General features: G+C 40.0%; 1 protein-coding gene across 1 annotated transcript; it reads left to right on the forward strand.

Moving 5' to 3' along the window:
• The first annotated feature begins 323 nt into the window (after window positions 1-323).
• On the forward strand, window positions 324-19,157 carry rcc1l (RCC1 like). Its single transcript, XM_074671828.1, has 12 exons — window positions 324-531; window positions 1,769-2,054; window positions 2,229-2,358; window positions 3,623-3,751; window positions 7,745-7,811; window positions 7,952-8,003; window positions 9,322-9,406; window positions 9,697-9,878; window positions 12,212-12,299; window positions 14,966-15,139; window positions 17,673-17,758; window positions 18,068-19,157. Exons 2-12 carry the CDS (start codon window positions 1,770-1,772, stop codon window positions 18,143-18,145), a joined length of 1,356 nt encoding a protein of 451 aa, XP_074527929.1. The 5' UTR covers window positions 324-531; window position 1,769; the 3' UTR covers window positions 18,146-19,157.
• Window positions 19,158-19,992: the final 835 nt, after the last annotated feature.

Below are 19,992 nucleotides of genomic sequence, written 5' to 3' on the forward strand. Positions count from 1 at the left end.
AGAGTAGGGGAGTGTGGGTTCAACCGATAAAATAACAATTAAGATTAAAACAAGCTTCATTTAATAAGGGCTTTTCAAAAATAAAGTAACAATGTGCTTTAAGAAATTAAAACAAACAAAAAACAACAAAACAAAAGAAATAAAAGAGAAGTTGTAGTGTCTTGCAATGTTAAAAGTCCATGTCTTTCTTTGTCCAATGAGACAATCAATTTTCAAGTCATCAATTACTTATTATTGATCACATTTTAGAAAGAATACTAAAATACTTTGCACGTCTTAATAAAGTTATTACAAGTTTCTGTACAGTAGGGGGCGCAATGCCAGATGCTGCATGGTTAGCTACAGTACCGTTGAAGAAGAAAAGCACTTCCTCTTCCTGGGTTATGCTAATTTGGGATAAACAAACGATGCAGTGACATTGACATATTTTATTTCTACTCTTACCAACTCATATCAGTTTCTGTACAGCAACAGTCAACTGTTCAGCCGTTAGAGCGACTGAAAGAACTGATTTTACCCGAAGACAACAAGGTAGGTCAACACGAGCGTAGTACACAGGCGGTGAGGATATAAGGAAGAACTTGGTTCAAAAATCCATCTATTTAACACTTACATGGATATTCCTTGACTAAATGTTGTCTTCAAATATTATAAATAATGAAAAATTAATATTGAAGTGATACTTTCTACTACGGCATACACAATATTTTAAACTACGAATCAGTTAATATTAAATTTCGCTGGAAATGGCAACACATGGTAGCCTTGTCAACCTGCGCTAGCTGCCTAACGGTAACCGACAGGGGGAGACCATAGACAGCCGTTTGGTTGAATTTCGGCATTTACTTGAAATATAAACTTAATAAGAGTATTAGTAGTATGCCGAATTAGACAAAATACTCTGATTGTTCTTCGTCTAATCCAAAGTATTACAACATCTAAGGTTTTATGGTCTAAAAAGGTTAAATTGCACAATACATAGGACTAATGAATGAGGTTTCGCCACTTATTTTTTCTTCTCCCTATTTAACTCATTTCTACATTTATGTACAAATGAAATCCACAATTCTACATTTATTTATGCTAATTATATTTGATCCCTGTAAAGACTTAAAAATAAGTGTGAAGGATACTAACTTATCTGATCAATTTAAATGGTTTATAATGGGGAATTTTTAGGCAAGGCAAGGCAAGGCAAGTTTATTTCTATAGCACATTTCAGCAAGGCAATTCAAAGTGCTTTACAGGCAGAACAAATTATAGAAAGCAATTAAAATTCAATTAAAAATTAGATTAATTAAAAAGATACAATAAAACAAAACAACAACAAAAAACAAACAAACAAAAGATTAAAATAGATTTTAAAACAGATTTTAAGATAAAAACAGATTTTAAGATAAAATTTGCAGTGCAGAATTAAAGACAAGATATTAAAATTATATTAAAATGATTTGTTAAAATGCAGCTGTAAAAAGGTGGGTCTTCAACCTGGATTTAAAGGAGCCCAGAGTTTCAGCAGACCTGATATTTTCTGGCAGCTTGTTCCAGATATTTGGAGCATAGAAGCTGAATGCTGCCTCTCCATGTTTAGTTCTGACTCTGGGGACTGAAAGCAGACCTGATCCAGAAGACCTAAGTGGTCTTGGTGGTTCATAAGGGATCAGAAGATCATTGATGTATTTTGGCCCTAGTCCATTCAGAGCTTTGTAAACTAAAGGGAGTGTTTTATTACATTTCTTGGATTTTTCTGGTATTTCGTTCATCACAGGATGGCTCTTTCATGTTTGCGAATGAGTTGCAGACAACTTCCTGCCAGGCTTCAAGTCTGCGGATATGCCACACAAAGTAAAGCATCCAGACCCCAGGAGAAGGACAGCGGTGGTCCAGTTTTCCAGTATGTTGGGCAGCACAAGAAGCCAAACCATAAAGTGTTTGTTTGGGGCTTCAGCTTTACTGGGGCACTGGGAATCCCTAGCTTTGTGGTACCAGACAGTGGCCGGAAGAAACCCCGCAAATACCAGCTCACTCCCTACCGGCTGGAGACAGCAGAGCATGTAAGATGATCACTCTCTCCTCATCAGTTAATTTCAAGCTGGGTTTAATGTATTAGAATCAAAATACACATGAAACACACTTTTGGTTGATTTTTTTTTGAACATTTGGTGATTTTACTGCTAGATTTTAAAGCCAAACAAGACAGGACTCAGTGTCTGCTTTCTCTGCTGTAGATCTCCTCTGCTGCTTGTGGTTACGGCTTCACCCTCATCGCTTCCCGGACCAAAGATGTGATCAAACTGTGGGGCATGGGCCTAAATAAGGACTCTCAGCTGGGCTTTCAGCGCACACAACACAGCCGCCGTAAGACAAACTGGGGCTTTTAATACTAATTCAGAAACATTTTTTTTCTCTTTCATTTATTTTGATACTTTAAATATTAAATGAGATGTGCACAGAGAAATCTTAAAGATATAATCTTATTACAGCCCACCATTATAATTATTATTATTGTTTTGATTTTTCTCCCACCCCTACTAACTTATGCAGGGGTGCATGAATTATGTGAACCTCCACTCCACTATTTTTGCTCATTTGCATGTATCAAAATTACAGGATAAACAGACTAAAGCTTCACCAAAAAAAGGGGAAAAAATATCAAGTTATCAAAGAACAATGGATGTCGAGTCAAACTTTAAGTTTAATAAAAGGTTAAAAATGGCTTAGGAAAAATAGCCTTTAAATCTGGCCTAATCTGAGTAGAAACAAATAAAAGAGAGAGTAGGTTATTTATGCGTTTTATTTCGTTAAGTTTCGATCAAATAAAAATACTCACGTGCAGTTCTGAAGATAAATAAACAAATAAATGAGAACTTTAAACATGAATGATCACCAAATGCTGCTTACTAGGGGAAAAAGGGAATATTGTACGTTAAATAATCATCACATTTGACCGCTTAAAAGCGCACATCTCCTTCCGGTAGGGTTTGACCTACTTTCAAATTACACACCTGAAGCAGCAGGTGAGGGACGCGCATCTGCTGCTGTGCTTCCTGAGAAATTCAGAACTAAAGGGAAAAAGCGGATCTCCTTAACGCAATAAAACTTTGTGATTAAATACTAACATTATGGAAAAGAATCATAAATGAGTAAAAATTTGATCTTGTTGAAATTATTTCTTTATAAGTTGGGATCTCCGCACAGCTGAAAAAGAACTTGACAATGGATTGCCTAAAATATGTGCAAAAAGACAGGATCACAGGAACTAAGTTTACCAGAGATTTTATGCACATCAGATAATCAGTAACACTAACTGTGAAAAAAGAAACCGGAGTAAATTAGCAGGTGATTCTTATATTTCTATAGTTTTTGATGACAATTGCTGGCTTGTCTTCAATGATGCATTCATTTCCTGTTAAGTAAGAATTCAGGGTGTGAACTGTTGTAATGAATCTTGATGCATCATGATATTGAGTCATAGACAGGATAATTGTAATCGAACTGAATAGTGAGACCAGGGAAGATGCACAGCCCTACCAAACATGATAAGAGAAAGCATTTTAATGAAACCAGTGCAGCATCTTTTCATCCTTTGTCCCTGTTACTTTCCAAATCTCTGTTTCTGCAGATCAGAGCTACGACTACGTCCTGGAGCCCTCTCCCGTGGCCCTGCCTCTGGTCGAGCCTCAACAGACCAGAGTGATTCAGGTGGCGTGTGGCCGCGCTCACTCTCTGGTCCTCACTGACAGAGAGGGAGGTAAGAAAAGAGGGTCACACTTCCTGCAGCAACGAGAGGCAAAGGTCTAAAAAACCCCTGAGGGCCTTTTAGAGGCAGAAGCAAAGTGATTCTTTCAGCTCTTTGAGGAGAAAAAGAAAATAGCGTTGTGTTGTTATCACTAACCTGTCACACTGTGTCCTCTTACATCCTTCAATCCCAGAAGCAGCTGTGAAATCCCATTCAGAATGAGGGTTTTGTGCTTCTTAAGGGTTTATTCTAGGGCTGGACAATGAATTGGATTTTAATAGGGATTTCAATTTTGCCATCTGACAATCATAAAAACAATATAATCGAAGAAAAACAATTAATATGCCACACAGTGTAGATGTATGCAAGTTCCTGTGCTTCAAAGCTCTTCTGTGTTCCATGTCCAGCCACAGCGAGTGTGTGTGACTTATGTGTATCAACAATACTGTATGTGCCACTTGCTGGTTCTTTAAAGTTGTGTTTAAATCAGTACTGAAGTTTTTGAATAAATGAATAATTGTGTATATTAATTATGATTTCAATATCACTTAAAATAATTGGGATTCTTATTTTTACCATAATTGCCCAGCCCTAGTTTATTCTGTCCATCTGATGTTCCTGTAGTTGCTTTACATTATTTCCAGAAAAGATAACACAGAAAAGAAAAAGAGTCCCTATTTTACCTCACATTGGTGTTTTAGTGAACTGTTTTGGTTTTAGTTGCTGTCTTTTTAAAGGGCAACTCCGGTTTTTTGACACCTGGACCTTATTTATAGGTGTGTGCATGCTCATATACTCACTCAGACAAACATCGTGCAGCTCGGAGTCCTTCAGAAGTTATTTAGATCCAACCGATTTTAGCCGCACTTAGCGGGGGCCACGGCAAGGGAGCTTCAGCGCGGGACATAATCTCAGCAAAATCGCTCATTTCAGCTGTATTTTTTCATCCATCGCCAGTGTTATCATAAAGTCAGCTCCTCTACCGTCTTCAGCTGGGTCAGCTGACCTGGTAAACAAACGTTTGACGGTTGTCCTTACCGGTTTGAGCCTGAGTACACGGGCGAGGAGCTCCATGAAAGAAGGATGCAGAGGGAGAGAGACGAAGAGCTGGCTCGAGAACAACAAACAGGAGCACGTCCACGACTCGATGCGAACTGGTGGTGCGCTTGTGGACTGTGTTCGCCTATGGCAACAGAAGAGGAGTGTGTTTGTGATAACGATGGATAGCGATGGATGAAATAATATAGCTGAAATGAGCGATTTTGCAGAAATCATGTCCCGCGCTGAAGCTCCCTTGCCGTGGCCCCAGCTAAGTGCGGCTAAAATCAGTTGGATCTAAATAACTTCTGAAGGACAACACCACGCCAGCTGATGAAGTTTAGAAGTGAGAAGAGACATCTGTGTTTTTCTCTGCTGAAATTGATTTCTGTGATTAATTTTGTAGTGATGGTGGACACAGCAGCCTTAACTGTCATACAGAAAAAGGACAGAAGAGCTGAAGAAAGATAAACAGGAGAGTAATACAGCCCGAGCTAAAGGCTAACACAGGGGCTAAACTGTTTGTGCCAGTAATGGGTAGATGAGTCCCCATGAACCGCCGCGGCACATTACCTAAACTGTATTAATACTGTGTCAGGACTTTGTAACTGTGTCGCTCAGTACTGACACCTGCTGGATCTTAAACATCATTGCAGGAAACTGTGTCGAGAGACTCAACTGGCATACTGATTCAATGATCCAAAATACACAAAACTATTTAAATTGTTACATTTTATATTGTATAGTAATCTAAACTTAAAATATCTTTCATATCTTTATAATATGTAGTCAATAAATACTGTGAACACAAGTTCTAACTATCATCTATGGTGTTGCTTATGTACTCATCTTTGAGACAGGGTGGTTTCATTTTAATTTTAAAATAAAGTTTTGATCAAACAGACTTATTTTTTTGTGTCCTGGCAATTCCGTTTTTTGGAGAAAGATCTCCAGCTTCAGATCGAGCAGAAACTAAGATGAACAGAATGAAAAAAGGAAATGATAAGAAACATCTCATTTGCCTATGTAACTTCTTTAAGGCTCCATATCAAAATAGCTTGAAGGAAAGAGTTGTGCTTCAAAAATTCTCTGATTGTTTTGGCAAGGTGCGTCCTTTTTGGTGCCTCAGTGAGACAGGTGACACATCAGCTGTATCAGTCATCTGACTTTCTTAAAGTGATAAGCGTACCGACACGGGGCTTCATTCTATGAGCTCGACACATGCGCTAAGGCATTGGTGTCGCCCGACCCATCACTAGTCTGTGCTAATGTTGATTCCAACCCTCAGTCAGCAGTTATTCTGCAGTGGTCTGTTCAAACTTGAGAGTCTATTAATAAAATGAAGAGTGAGGTTACGTTAGCTCTGATTGGTAGATGACTTGCAGGACATAGCTTAACAGGATTCACTGATTGTTTAGGGATGGGTACCCTTCACATTTGGAACTATACTGTACCAATTCTTGGTACTTTTATGTTTATGTGGTAAAAAATATCATTTTGTTAAATAATGAAATGTAAACTTTTTTCATTTAACTTATTTATTCTTTGATATATAAACTTATAATGCTGTGTTCATGTCCAGCATGGTAAATCGCCTACTCTTCCTACTCTCCCGCTCCCTCACAGCCACAAGGATGCGTTTAGGTACTTAAACATGGTACCTCATTTGGCACCCATCCCTACTGACGTTACACATTACAGACATGTCTTAGAGCACCAGGCTGTCAGCTGTGCTAAATAGAAACAGCTACGAAACTACTTAAAAACTGACAGTGTTTACTTGTCGTCACAGCCTACAAATATGTCAGAGCACCGGGCTGCCGATAGCGCTACATATAGCCAGCTACTACAATGTTTGCTTGATGTCACATTTCAAACCGTATCACTACCGTACCTTACCTCAGGGCTTGTATCCAGTAAAAACTTGTCTTAAATAAAGAAAATTTGTTTCGATTCGTATTCCATTTAACTCCAAAACAAACACATGCCTCGCTAAATTGCTAAAAGTAATTTTAAGACAGTGCGTGAGACTCCAGAAGGTGGCGAGGGAGTGCAATTAAACAGATCCTCCTCATAGCATCTTTAATAAACCATTTTTTAAACTCATTAATTTAATTGAATGAAATTGTGTCTCATCATGTTTTTTTTTTAATATTCGAGGTTAAGGACTGTTGTTGTGGTGCTCAAATTTTGCAATTTCCAGATCAAGTATTTATACATCTTTGTTATCCCTCGTCTCCAATGTGTCTTGCAAGCTTCTACATCATGAATTCACAACCTGCTCCACCAATATCACGCTGTTATTGGCTGCAAAGCTGGGATCCCCAGTGCAACTTTCTAGCCCTTTCAATGCGCTCAGAGGAAACAAGTGTAGGATCACTGGTTTAATGAGAACATGTTGTACCTGTGCAGCCACTGCTGCTACACTTGTGCTGAAGCATTTATTCGCTGTATTTGCTTCTGACGAGATATCAAAGCTTGTTTTACTGCTAACCCGCAGTGAACCTCACTGGGGTTGTTTCCCTTCAAAGGAAAACTTCAGTCACTTAATCTCTGCAGGATTCAGTCAGCGTGAAAAACAAGGCAGGGTGAGTTTAGAAAACCAAGCTCAGCAGGTGTTTCTGTTTGTTTATGGTGTAAATTCATCGACTCATTTCATCATCTCTGGCTCAAACTTTACTTTCAAACAAATCTAAACTCAAGTCAGGGAGGAATAGAGCAAATAAAAATGTAATTTGTTTTTTATCTTTTTGAGGGGTTTAAGTAGGGTTTTGATTTTACTGGTAATAAACGAGGCAGCTGTTGAGATGACAATAAAGCTTTTACATTTCACATGAAGAGATAAGGAGCTTTTATCAGAATATTGAATTGGTCCCCTGTTGACTACTTCAGAATCTTAAAACTCTGCTTCATGAGCTCAGTGAATCGAGTCTCTGCACTTCTTCTTCTGCCCTCTTTCTCTATCAGTGTTCAGCATGGGGAACAATGCGTACGGACAGTGTGGACGGAGGATAGTTGAAGATGAAGTTTACAGGTGAGGTGTGAAAAGCTCCAGCTTTAACTCTCCCCTCGATAAAAACCCATTTTATAAATCTTGTTTGAAAAATGTCACATGTACACTGTCTGACACTGTCCCCCAGTGATTGATGATTTCTCTGTCTCATGTTCAAACAGCGGCAGTCACGTCATTCACAAGATGGATGGCTTCGACAGCAGAGTCGTCCAGGTGAGTCTAGCCTCAGACTGAGCCCTGATGATGGATGAAGCCGGCTGTTAATCCTCTTTCACTCATCAGCCACTTTATTAGGCACACCCGTCCAACTGCTCGTTAACGCAAATTTCTAATCAGCCAATCACATGGCAGCAACTCAATGCATTTAAGCATGTAGACATGGTCAAGACGATCTGCTGGGTTCAAACCGAGCATCAGAATGTGGAAGAAAGGTGATTTAAGGGACTTTGAACGTGGCATGGTTGTTGGTCTGAGTGTTTCAGAAACTGCTGATCTACTGGGATTCTAACCAACAACCATCTCGAGGGTTTACAGAGAATGGACCCAAAAAAAGAAAATATCCAGTGAGCTGCAGTGTTGTGAGCAAAAATGCCTTGTTGATGCCAGTGGTCAGAGGAGAATGGACAGACTGGTTGGAGCTGATAGAAAGACAACAGTAACTCAAATAACCACTGGTTACAACCGAGGTCTGCAGAAGAGCATCTCTGAACACACAACACGTCCAACCTTGAGGCAGATGGGCTACAGCAGCAGAAGACCACACCGGGTGACCCTCCTGTCAGCTAAGAACAGGAAACTGAGGCTACAATTCACACAGCAACACCAAAACTGGACAATAGAAGATTGGAAAAACGTTGCCTGGTCTGATGAGTCTGGATTTCTGCTCCACATTCAGATGGTAGGGTCAGAATTTGACGTCAACAACATGAAAGCATGGATCCATCCTGCCTTGTATCAACGGTTCAGGCTGCTGGTGGTGTAATGGTGTGGGGGATATTTTCTTGGCTCACTTTGGGCCCCTTAGTACCAACTGAGCATGGTTTAAAGTCCACAGCCTGCCTGAGTATTGTTGCTGACCATGTCCATCCCTTTATGAGCACAGTGTACCCATCTTCTGATGGCTACTTCCAGCAGGATAACGCTCCATGTCATAAAGCTGGAATCATCTCAGACTGGTTTCTTCAACATGACAATGAGTTCCCTGTACTCAAATGTCCTCCACAGTCCCCAGATCTCAATCCAATAGAGCACCTTTGGGATGTGGCGGAACGGGAGATTCTCATCATGGATGTTCAACTGACAAATCTGCAGCAACTGTGTGATGCTATCATGTCAATATGGACCAAACTCTCTGAGGAATGTTTCCAGTAACTTGTTGAATCTGTGCCACAAAGGATTAAGACAGTTCTGAAGGCAAAAAAGGGTCCAACCTGGTATCAGCAAGGTCTATCTAATAAAGTGGCAGGTGAATGTATTTCAGTTATTTTGTATCCATCACTGAAAATCCACTGTTTTTCTTTTGTGAATCTAGGTAGCGTGCGGACAGGACCACAGTCTTTTCCTCACTGAGACAGGAAAAGTCTTCTCATGTGGATGGGGCGCAGATGGACAGACGGGTAAGAGCTCTTCAGGAAAAAGTGTTTTTTTTATAAGTCACTATCAGATCCTCTTCGCTTTGAAGCCAGATGAAAGATGTGTTTTCTCATCAAATGAAACCACTTCAGCTGAACAAAGACAAGACACAGACACTTTTGTGGTTCAAATATCAGGATGTTGCTGACAGCTTGTGCAGAGTGATCACTGATGTGTTTATCAAAATTAGTGCTTAGTCTTTGACAAGTTATTTAAAAGCTTGCTTGTTCTCTGAAACAAGATCTGATCAATATAATCCTTCTGTGGCTTCCAGGTCTGGGACACCACAACGTGAGCTCCAGCCCAGTGGAGGTGGGAGGAGATCTGGCCGGAGTGGAGGTGCAGCAGATCAGCACATATGGAGACTGCAGCCTTGCTGTGTCCAGAGATGGAGATCTGTTTGGATGGGGAAATTCTGAATACCTGCAGCTGGCCTCAGTCACTGAGTCCACACAGGTGAGGAGAGCCAGCAGAGGTTAAAAAGTCTCAGCTGGTGGAGTAAATCTAAGACTGACATGTTTTGGTTTCTGTGCTGCTCAGCTGGGTTTTATTTCTGCCTATCAGTCTTCTGCCCGGGGCTGTCAAAAACTGTAACAGAGCTGCTCTGTTCACAGCAGCCACCAGTCAAACACGCAAGATATGATGGGAGAACATGTTGAGCCTTAAACCTGCTCCACTCATGTTCACCAAACTCTCCTGTGATAAATCACCTGTCCTGACACCTGTACATGAGAAGATTTCATCCCCAAAAAATTGCATCATTGGTACAGTATCCGTGCCCAGCAGTATTTTTTTTCTAACCTTGTTCTATTATTTGCAAAGTTGTTAATTAAAAGTTATTAATGAATAAGAAAACAAGGCTAACTTTGCCCAACTGCAAGTTCAACATTTTTTTGTGTAACTGATCCAGAAGTGTAAAAAGATCAAATGTCAGATAACTTAAAAAGTGATCTTGAAAAAGTCCCCCTTCTAGATACGTACCTGATCATAATCCACACTTTAAAATGAGATTATCAACGCAAATTTAGGTTATTTTGAAATGCTAATATGTAGCTTCTTTGTAACTTCCTGATCGGGTTGAGAAAGACTGGATTGATTTACGGCATGTCTGAGTCTCTATGACAACACCACACCAGCTGATGAAGTTTAGAAGTGAGAAGATACATCTTTGTTTTTCTCTGCTGAAAACGATTTCTGTGATTGATTTAGTAGTGATGGTGGACACTAGAGCCTAACTGTCAGACAGTAAAAGGACAGAAGAGCAGAAGAAAACTAAATGGGAGAGTGAAAGTGCAAGGGCTAAAGGCTAACACAGGGGCTAAACTGTTTGTGCTAATGTTGAGTCCAACTCACAGTCAGCAGTTATTCTGCAGTGGTCTGTTCAAACTTGAGAGTCTATCAGTAAAATGAAGAGTGAGGTTACGTTAGCCCAAGGGATGCACCAATCCAACTTATGTGGTTGCGATAATCATACCAATACCTAGGCTTTAGTATCAACCGATACCAATACTGATCTGATACCGGTGTTCAATAATATCCTGCATGCTCTACTGTGGGATAAGACTGGTAATGTTTTGGGTAAAAAGCAAAAAATCAGTATATGGAATTGTTGAAGTTAGATTTTATTTAAACTATAAAATATTTGAATGTTTACCATCAAAATAATTCTTTGGAATGTACATTAGTTATTTTCAAATGTAAACTTTCATACCCTGTAGACTGGTAATGCAGCAAAAAACCATGGATCTCTTCCCACTGATATCGATCAAGCCTTGAGGGGCCACTAAACTACTGTACAAACTGACAGTTTTCTTTTTGTCATGCTAGCCTATGGATATGGATAGCAACGGGCTGCTAGTAGTGCTCCGTTCAGCTGGCGACTGACGTACGGTACAAACTTTGAATGTTAGCTTGTCATCACATTTCAATCAACAGCCCGATGTAACTGTTTTGATAAAAATCTTACTTCGTTGCGTTGTATCTGGTAAAAAGTTGACTTGAACAGAGAAAGTTAGTAACAAAACAAACACACTCCTGGTGAAAAGTTACGTTTTTACAACAGTTTGTGTGAGACTCCAGGCCAGAAGGTGGCGAGGCTGTCCGATTAAAACAGATCCTCCTCATAGCATCTTTAAATTGAGTAAGTCTGACCTCTCAAAAGATCTAAATAAGTGGTATAGGTGTGTTTAAGTGGTGCTAACGCTATATTATATTACAGTCCCTGACAAAAGTCTTGTCACTTATCCATTTTGTAGAAACAACAGCTTATAATCTGACTTTTAATTTATCCATTGCTTTTAGAAATGGCTCATATGAAATCTCAAACCCTCCCAATAATGTTAAATATACTAAAATAAATTTGCTTCACTGAAGGAAGATTGATCATTTAACGAACACAGAAAGGTTAGATTTTGGCAAGACAAAAGTTTTGTCCCCGGCAGAGAGTAATGTGAAAATTGAACTAATGATTAACTTCAAATACAAAGATATTTTGCATAACATCAGTCTATTGAGTAGTGACTCAGTGGGCTTTACCAAGCTGTGAACGTCAGATAGTGTCAGCAGTTTCGTTTGGCACCAAAACATTATTTCAAAAACTGTTGGGATCGAAATTAGCCCCAAAAAGAAAAACATTGAAAACATACTTGAGATGCACGTTTGCACTTTACACTTTCTTGTTTGCTGCTGTGATTCTGTAAATTTCTCCACTGTGGGACAATTACAGGAGTATCTCCTCCTAAAACTCTTCCATTAGCCTGACTCTTCCTCATCTTTTCCTTATGTTTCAGATCAGTTCTCCTCGTCGTCTTCCTCTGAAAGGCTGCGGAAAAGTGGTTCAGGCTGCATGTGGAGGAACACAAGTGGCTGTTCTCAACGGTCAGTTTACACCTCTGAACTAAAATGATAAGGGAAAAAATAGGTTGATGGATGAATACATAGAGAGGTAACTCCACATGTGGCCTCTTGGGGGCATCATAGATCACTGTTTTTTGGAGTTTTGTTTACAGTATACACTGATCAGTCACAGAATTAAGTCGATCTGTTAATTGAAAACAACCCCATACTTTATATATTCTTTTACGTTTGGATGGAGTTCATTAACATCCATGAAGGGAGCAAAAAAGGCAAATTGCTTTTACTCCAAAACAGCACACAAACAGTTCAGTTATAAGTGCCGAGCATAATCTTCAAACATCTTAAAACATCCCTTCAGTCCCCCAATGAGACCTTTTTCATTTGTTCATTCTGATTCCTTAAGAAGTGCTTTTGAAGTCAGCCGTGGCAGTTTGAGGCGCTCTAACAGGTAGATGTAATAGGTGACTTGTTGAATAATTCACTGCTGACATGAAACAGGAAATGATTGTTAAAGTTGTCTCAGCTGTTGAAGTAGATCAGGTTTGTTTATTTCGCTGGTCATGGGGAGCTTTTATTCTGTGATATTTGGTTTGTTTTTACTTACATTCAGATTTGTTTTACAGCTCGGCCGCTTCTTTTGTTTGGTTTTGTTGTTTACGCCATTTTTTACCTGCTGTTTAACTTCCCACTGTGAAGCACTTTGTTACCTGAATTGAAAAGTGCTGTACAAGGTGGGCCAGAAACATTTACCCATGGTATATCTCTATTTTGTTTGCTTAGCTTTTGTCCTAGAAACTTAAAATTTTGGATAGTTTCTCTTTCATTTGTTTACTCCTGATGATTGTTGAGTATGGCATCGAAGGGTAAGCGCGACCAGATAGTGGCCTTGAAGGAGGCTGGACTGACAACAATGCAAATCATGAAAAAGGTGAATGTTTGTCGTAAGACTGTCTACAATGTCATGAAACAATACAAGGAGACTGGCAATACCACCAGCAAGCCAATCCCTGTAAGAAAACGTTCAGTCCGGACCAAAAGGGTTGTTGAGATGGTGAGGAAGAGAATCCAAAGGAATCCTCGCAGGAGCATGAGGGCAACAGCAAAGGAAGTGAACATCTCAAGAACTTCACTGAGAAGAATCATCACACAGGATCTCAGACTGAAAGCAATAAAAATGCAACACAGACAACTGATTTCAGCCGCTTCTAAGAAAAAACAGCTTGACAGGAGTGAAATGATGCTGCAGGAGATCCAGAGTGCCACAGACAAAGTCCTGGTTTGGTCTGATGAGAAGATCTTCACCGTTCAGGCAGTGGTCAGTTCCCAGAATGACAGGGTTTATGCACATAGCGCACAGGACCTACTCGAAGGCTGCAGAGCTCATTTTGGTCGTCAGAAGCCAGCATGGTGTGGGCTGCTGTTGCATCTGATGGCTCAAAGTCTCCTTTGGTCTTCATTCAGGAGGGTGTGAAAGTGAACAGCCAGGTGTACCTTCAAATGCTTGAAGAAGAAGTGTTGCCTTGGTGTGCCAATGCGTTTGGAAACCAGTCTGTCTTTACACAAGATGGTGCAAGCAGCACTTTCCTGGCTTCTGGGACAACAACATGTGGCCTTCGTCAAGTCCGAACATCAATCCAGTGGACTTTGCGATCTGGTCTATCCTGGAGAGGGAGGTCTCAAGAGAATCTCACAACAGTGTCAGCGCTTTGAAGACAGCTCTGATGAAGTCATGGTCAAAACTTGATGCAGAGACAGTGCCAGGCAGTGCCAGGTCGTCTCCAGGCTTTGAAAAAAGCAAAGGGTGGCCATATTGAGATGTAAATCTTTTTCATGACAGAGAATAAAGTATAGAAACTGTGTTCAATTTTTGTCTGTAGGCATTTTTGGATAGTGCAGAAAAAATGATGGGTAAATCTTTCTGACCCACCCTGTATAACTAAAGTATAATATTTTTTTTTTCACAATTAAAAAAAACTTTTGAATTGATATTGAGGCATGATGAAAAGACGCATTCTGATACTCATTCTGTCTCTTTGTTACCTTTAAAATGAATTTATTGAATTCAGACAACACAGTTTTCAGCATTTCGGCAATATCCTGTTCTTACAGGCAGCAAGAGACAATAGAAGAACAGAAACTTATAATTTAAGATAGATGCATGAAAAACTGAGCTGAAATCAGAATGAAGCTTTTTATTATAAAAATGTGTCTTGATCAGGGAGATAAGCAGTGGTCTGGTCTCCTCTGGCAGGCTGTGCTGGAGTCTGGGAGCTCTGACAGCAGAAGCCCTGTCAATATGCTGGGATTATCACCACCACTGAATCTCATTCAGAGAACACATTTTACATTTACAGGACAGTTCACGACCAGACGGCACACAGAGCGACTCACAAACAGTTAAACACACCAGATGGACTGATCATTATATTAGGAACAACAGATCCTCTAAGCGTAAGCTGGTTTAAACGCTGGATGACTCAGAATGAGTTTTGATGCTTGAGATGGGATCAGCTGGTTTTAATCAATGTTTGAGCTTTTTAAAGGTTAAGTACCGGTCGCCATCACACTCTCTGATATGTGTCATTAATTTTCTCCAGGAATGAGCGCCTCTAAGAGATGACATTTGATTAGGTTTCAGTGTAAATATCAGCAGACGTTTACTCGTGTGTGTCTCTGAATCCCTCCAGACAAAGGCGAGGTGTTTGTTTGGGGTTTCGGCATCCTGGGAAAAGGCCCCAAACTCTCTGAATCTGCAACCCCGGAGATGATCCCTTCCACGTTGTTCGGACGCTCAGAGTTTAACCCCTCAGTCGCCGTCAAGACGGTCAGGTGCGGCCTCAACCACTTTGCTGCAGTCACAGGTGAGGACGTATGACACTGCACTCATCAGATCTGCTCATGTCAGACAAAACTTAATGAGCCCTTTAAGGATATTCCTGCAGGTTAAGCCTCCTTGGCCTTTTGTTTGTTTCAAGTACAGACGAGATGCAAAAGTAAGTCTGAGACAGTCTGAAGAGCTTTCATTGAGACATGTCTGGAGTTTACTGTTGAGTCAGGTAATTTAATCTGTTTGTCAGTGAAGGAAAAAGTCTGGCCTTTGTCTGCTTTTTATCTCCGAAGCAGCCGTCTGAGAGATGTTGCTCTGTTTCCTCATAGATTTGATGACGAGGAAGGAGAAGTTTATGCCACTTTTTATGAGTCAGACTCAAACTTTAAAACCGACAACAGCAGGAATACAAGACAAAAGTGTTTGTGATGATACCAGGGATTCTTCTTAAGCTGGACTCCAAGCATACTAGGTCTTACTCAGGCCTACTTTTACTACAGGAACTATTTTAAGGTGTTTCTAACAAAGCTTTTTTTAATGCATCTTCTTTCGCATGGGTTTTTAGATAACTCAGCATCTGAGTCTGACATGAAGCAGGGTGAGATCTTTTGTTCAAACCGCTACTTACACATGCACATAGCTAAATCTGCAAACATGAGAGGTGTTGTGCTGTCCTCAGAGGGTGCAAACAGCAAATCCCCTCGTAACAGCTCTTAAATCTCTTAAATCTTCCCTTTAACTGTTTAAAAAGGTTATCTCACTTCTGCAAAGAAAAAGCTGATGTCTTTAAATGTCTTGAACTGTGTAAGTAATAATCCAAACATCATAATGTTCATGTAAGCCTGAAAACTGGCTTAACACCTCCACCATGGAGGTTGTGTTTTTGGGAGAGTTTGTCTGTTTGTTTGTGAACAACATAACTCAAAAAGTAACAAATGAATCTTGATGAAATTTTCAGGAAATGTTAAGAAGTGATTCAATTTTAGAGGTGATCTGGATCACTGTCTGGATCCAGGACTTTTTTAAAAGGATTCTTCATCATTGTGAGATAGGGCTGTTTTCACCATATTTGTATATAACTCCACCATAAATGGTCGGATTGCTTTGCAAAACAATACAAGACAAGGTCACCATAATTTCTGACAGATGTTAAAGTTTGATCAGATCCTGGCAATATTCTGGAAACTAAGATCCAGAATATGAAATATGTCCTGGGTCATCATAATTTTCAACACTGTCAGGAAACAAATTATCGTACAAACCCGCAACTAACACCAAATTGAAGCAGACAGTCTGCTGAAAGGAAGTATAACATTAAAGTAGGACTAAAGTGTTGGTGACTATCACAATATGCTTGGCGAAGGTTTGAGTGCTTTTCTAGTTTTACTATGTAAGAAGCTTGAACTTGTGAATGTGCTGCTCCTTCAGAAGACTTTTGCTTCAAATTCGACATTTGAGAAGAGGCTATGCTCCTTTTTACTTCTCTAAATTTAAATAAAGTAGTACATACCGTCTGTTTAATCCTACCACTAAACCGTTTTATCTTTGAAAAGATAAAAAGCTTTCTCTTGCTTCCAGTCTTCATGCAACCATCTTTTAATCTTGTCATCTTGTGCTCTGCAGCCAGCGTGAATACAAGCAAATCTCAAAATGTTGATTCAATGCTTCAGTGCTCTTCAGCTTTCCTGGAAAGTCTGATAAAAACAAATGTGCTTTATTTTTGGAAAGCTACAGGGTTTAATTTTTGATGGATTGGCAGTTTATTGAACCAAAACAAAGAAATCAGCTTTCAACATGCAGCAGAGACATTTTCATTCGGTCAAGAATTTGTTCTTGAAATCAAAATCTGTGGCAAAAGGTCTTTACTTCACTTTTGACTTAACTCGAGGTGTGAAAAAACATCAATACGGCAATATATTGTGATACTTATCAACTCTTGATATTGATATTTTTATAGAAATAAAAAAACATATATTAGCTGAGAAGGGAGTGAAATATGACTTCTGCACTTCTACTGCGGTAGATGGCGCCAAAGAGCTACTCCCCTGTATGTCGCCCATAGATTGTATAATGAATATCATATTAAAGCATATTTAAGATATTTAATTTCTCATCTTGATAATTTGGGTTTTTGTTGTAGTGAGCAAGTCAGTAAGCCATGGAAATCAATGTTTTCCTTGGTCCTTTTACTTTTGAGTAATATTTTGATTTATATAAACATCATCTCTTTTTTTTTCTTACTTAACTGTAGAATTTTGCTGTTGTGATACATTGTGATACTGTTGTATCCAGAGGTTCTTGCCAATAGTCACCCCTAGTTTTAACAGACTTGTGATCTCGACAGCACACTAAAAGAGAATATTACTCACTTTCCTCCACAGGTGGTGGCAGTAAAGACCTTCATGCTGAATGTGTTGTCACGTTTCTGTAGTTTGGACCCCAATCATGACAGAGATTCATAAACCTGGAATATGAGTTATTCTGGTTATGTTTTAAAGATGATCCCAGTAAGACCTCTGACTTGTCTCTCAGTGTGATGATGATGATGTTTGACCGTTTCTCTGCAGATCGAGGCGAACTCTTCGTTTGGGGGAAGAATGTGAGAGGTTGTTTGGGCATCGGGAAAAGAGACGACCAGTACTTCCCGTGGAGAGTAAGACAACACTGGCTCAATATTTTTCATGCAAACAAAAAGAGTGCAGTGTGCAAAACTAAACTCAGCAGAATCCTCTGTTTTTTATACGTCTAGATAAAATTCACCTCCTGTAACTTTGCACGTCCCTCTATTGTGGGCCAGCGTCAAACATTTATTTAGGAAATAAAATCTAAGAGTCAAAGGCTTGTAGTTCTTCTGTAGTTAGATCTGTACCTAAAGTCTTTGAGTCTCACATGAACCTTCTGCTGAAAAGAAATATTAAAATGTCGGGCTCACACTTACTCAGACTTCTTCACCTCTCCTCAGGTGACAGTTCCCGGTCAGGTGGTGGATGTAGCATGCGGAGTCGACCACATGGTGGCGCTGGCGAAGTCTCTCCTCTGAGCGCCTGTGCTTTCCTCAGCACTGGATGAAAGCCTGGATGTTTGGCCGACCCCTCGGTCCCTCAGAGAGGAGAACAGGGGCCATGATCTGGAGTCTTGAAGCCAGCTGTTCTCTGCAGGCGACAGACCCTCATGTCCCTCCGTCCTGCAGTGACGTCAAGCTGAGAGGAGACGTCGACTGAGCGGCGAACAGACACGGACACGGCTCACTTCAGGCTGCACGAAGGAAAACACATCACAGAGGTTCTGGTTTGAGCAAATTAAACGGTAAAGTCACTTTGTTTTCACAAAAAAACAGAGAGAAAACTCTGTTAGGAGCTTCTTCATGAAAGGGATTTTCTACTTATCTCTAGGAACTGTGAACTTGATGTCATATCTGTTAACATGAAACATTTTATCAACTTAACCCCTGGAAACTTTTGTTAACCTATCCAGTTGACTAAAGAAGTATCACAAGTAGACACAGCTTACATGAATCTACACTTTTGAGATGCTGAGTACCGTAAATGTAGCTGTTGTAATATTTGTTTACTCCTCACAGGTTTAGCAGTTGCAACACAGGGATAAAAACCATGCTGTGAAAGTGATTCACCAGCATCAACAGGCTTGCTATTTGGGATTATTTCAAATAGCATTTTGTATGCCAGCTTTTTAAATGTTTGTAAAACATCTGAAGAGTCAGTTTCAGCATAAACAGCCTAAAACAAAATGGTTATCTGGCTGCAGGTGGAGGTGAAAGCGCTCAGAAACAGCTTCTGAGGAACCAATTTTACAGCCTGCGCTCGTATTTCACCTCATGTGGTTAGTTTTTATTTGGTGTAAAGCGCTAGGCAGCTCGGGGACGCTACAAAGACTGACTGTCACCAGCTGGGAGGGATGCTGAACGAGACTTTGTGGACTAGAAACTGAAAGCAATGAGGAAATGACTCCAGTTGATTCTTTACGGATACATTATGCAATTCTTAAAATGAATTTAAAGATGTGTACACAAAAATTCAAATAAACGTATTTTTACCAACTCTTGTGTGTGCTAAAGGAGTTACATTTATAATATTTGAAGGTTTTCTCCTCATTCGTGTTAGATTTATCCAGTTATTTAACTGTAAAAATGGATGAAGAGTCCAGCTCTTTGCGTCCTTGCTCCAAACTGCAGCCCCCTGACTCTCGATCTTGACTTTCACCTTGACGGTTATTACCCTGACTGTACCTGATGGACAGTTTCATTCTCACAGCACAGCGCAGTGCAGCTGAACTCGGTGAAATCACACTCCTATTGTTGGTGCTTTTCTCTCCCTCGCTGACTTCTGTATTTTAGGACCATTCATCATCGTGACAACCGGAGGGCCCTCGGAGAGACTGGAAATGTATTTATGACCAAAGTACTGAGTGAGCATAAAACGGCAAACCTGTGATCCTTCTGCACAGCAGGGTGCGAGGAAATGCTGGAGCTGTTCATGGGGATAAAACAGCTTGTTGTCACATTTAAGCTCTTCTAATGACAGGTTAGCATCTTCAGGAGGAAGCTAGGCATGTACAATGGGGAAAATAAGTACTGAATGTGTCAACTTTTTTCTTATTACATTTATTTCCAAAGCTGCAATTCAAAGGAAATTTCTACCAGACATTGGTATTAACTCAAATAATCCACACGTGAAAAGAAATCATGGCATTCAAGTCCATAAATAATGATTATGTGGAATTAAGTACGATAACACAGGAAAAAAAGTATTGAACACACCATGGGAAGGCTGTATACTTTGGCAAGGAAATGCACCATACCACCTGAAATCTGTCAGTAATTATTACTTGAACTTCCAATTAGTGCAAACCAACATCAGCTGGGCTAGA

This window comes from Halichoeres trimaculatus, unplaced genomic scaffold, assembly GCF_033239565.1.
Source record: "Halichoeres trimaculatus isolate MK-OKI-2021-1 unplaced genomic scaffold, fHalTri1.1 fHalTri1_scaffold_6, whole genome shotgun sequence".
Classification (NCBI taxonomy): Eukaryota; Metazoa; Chordata; class Actinopteri; order Labriformes; family Labridae; genus Halichoeres; species Halichoeres trimaculatus.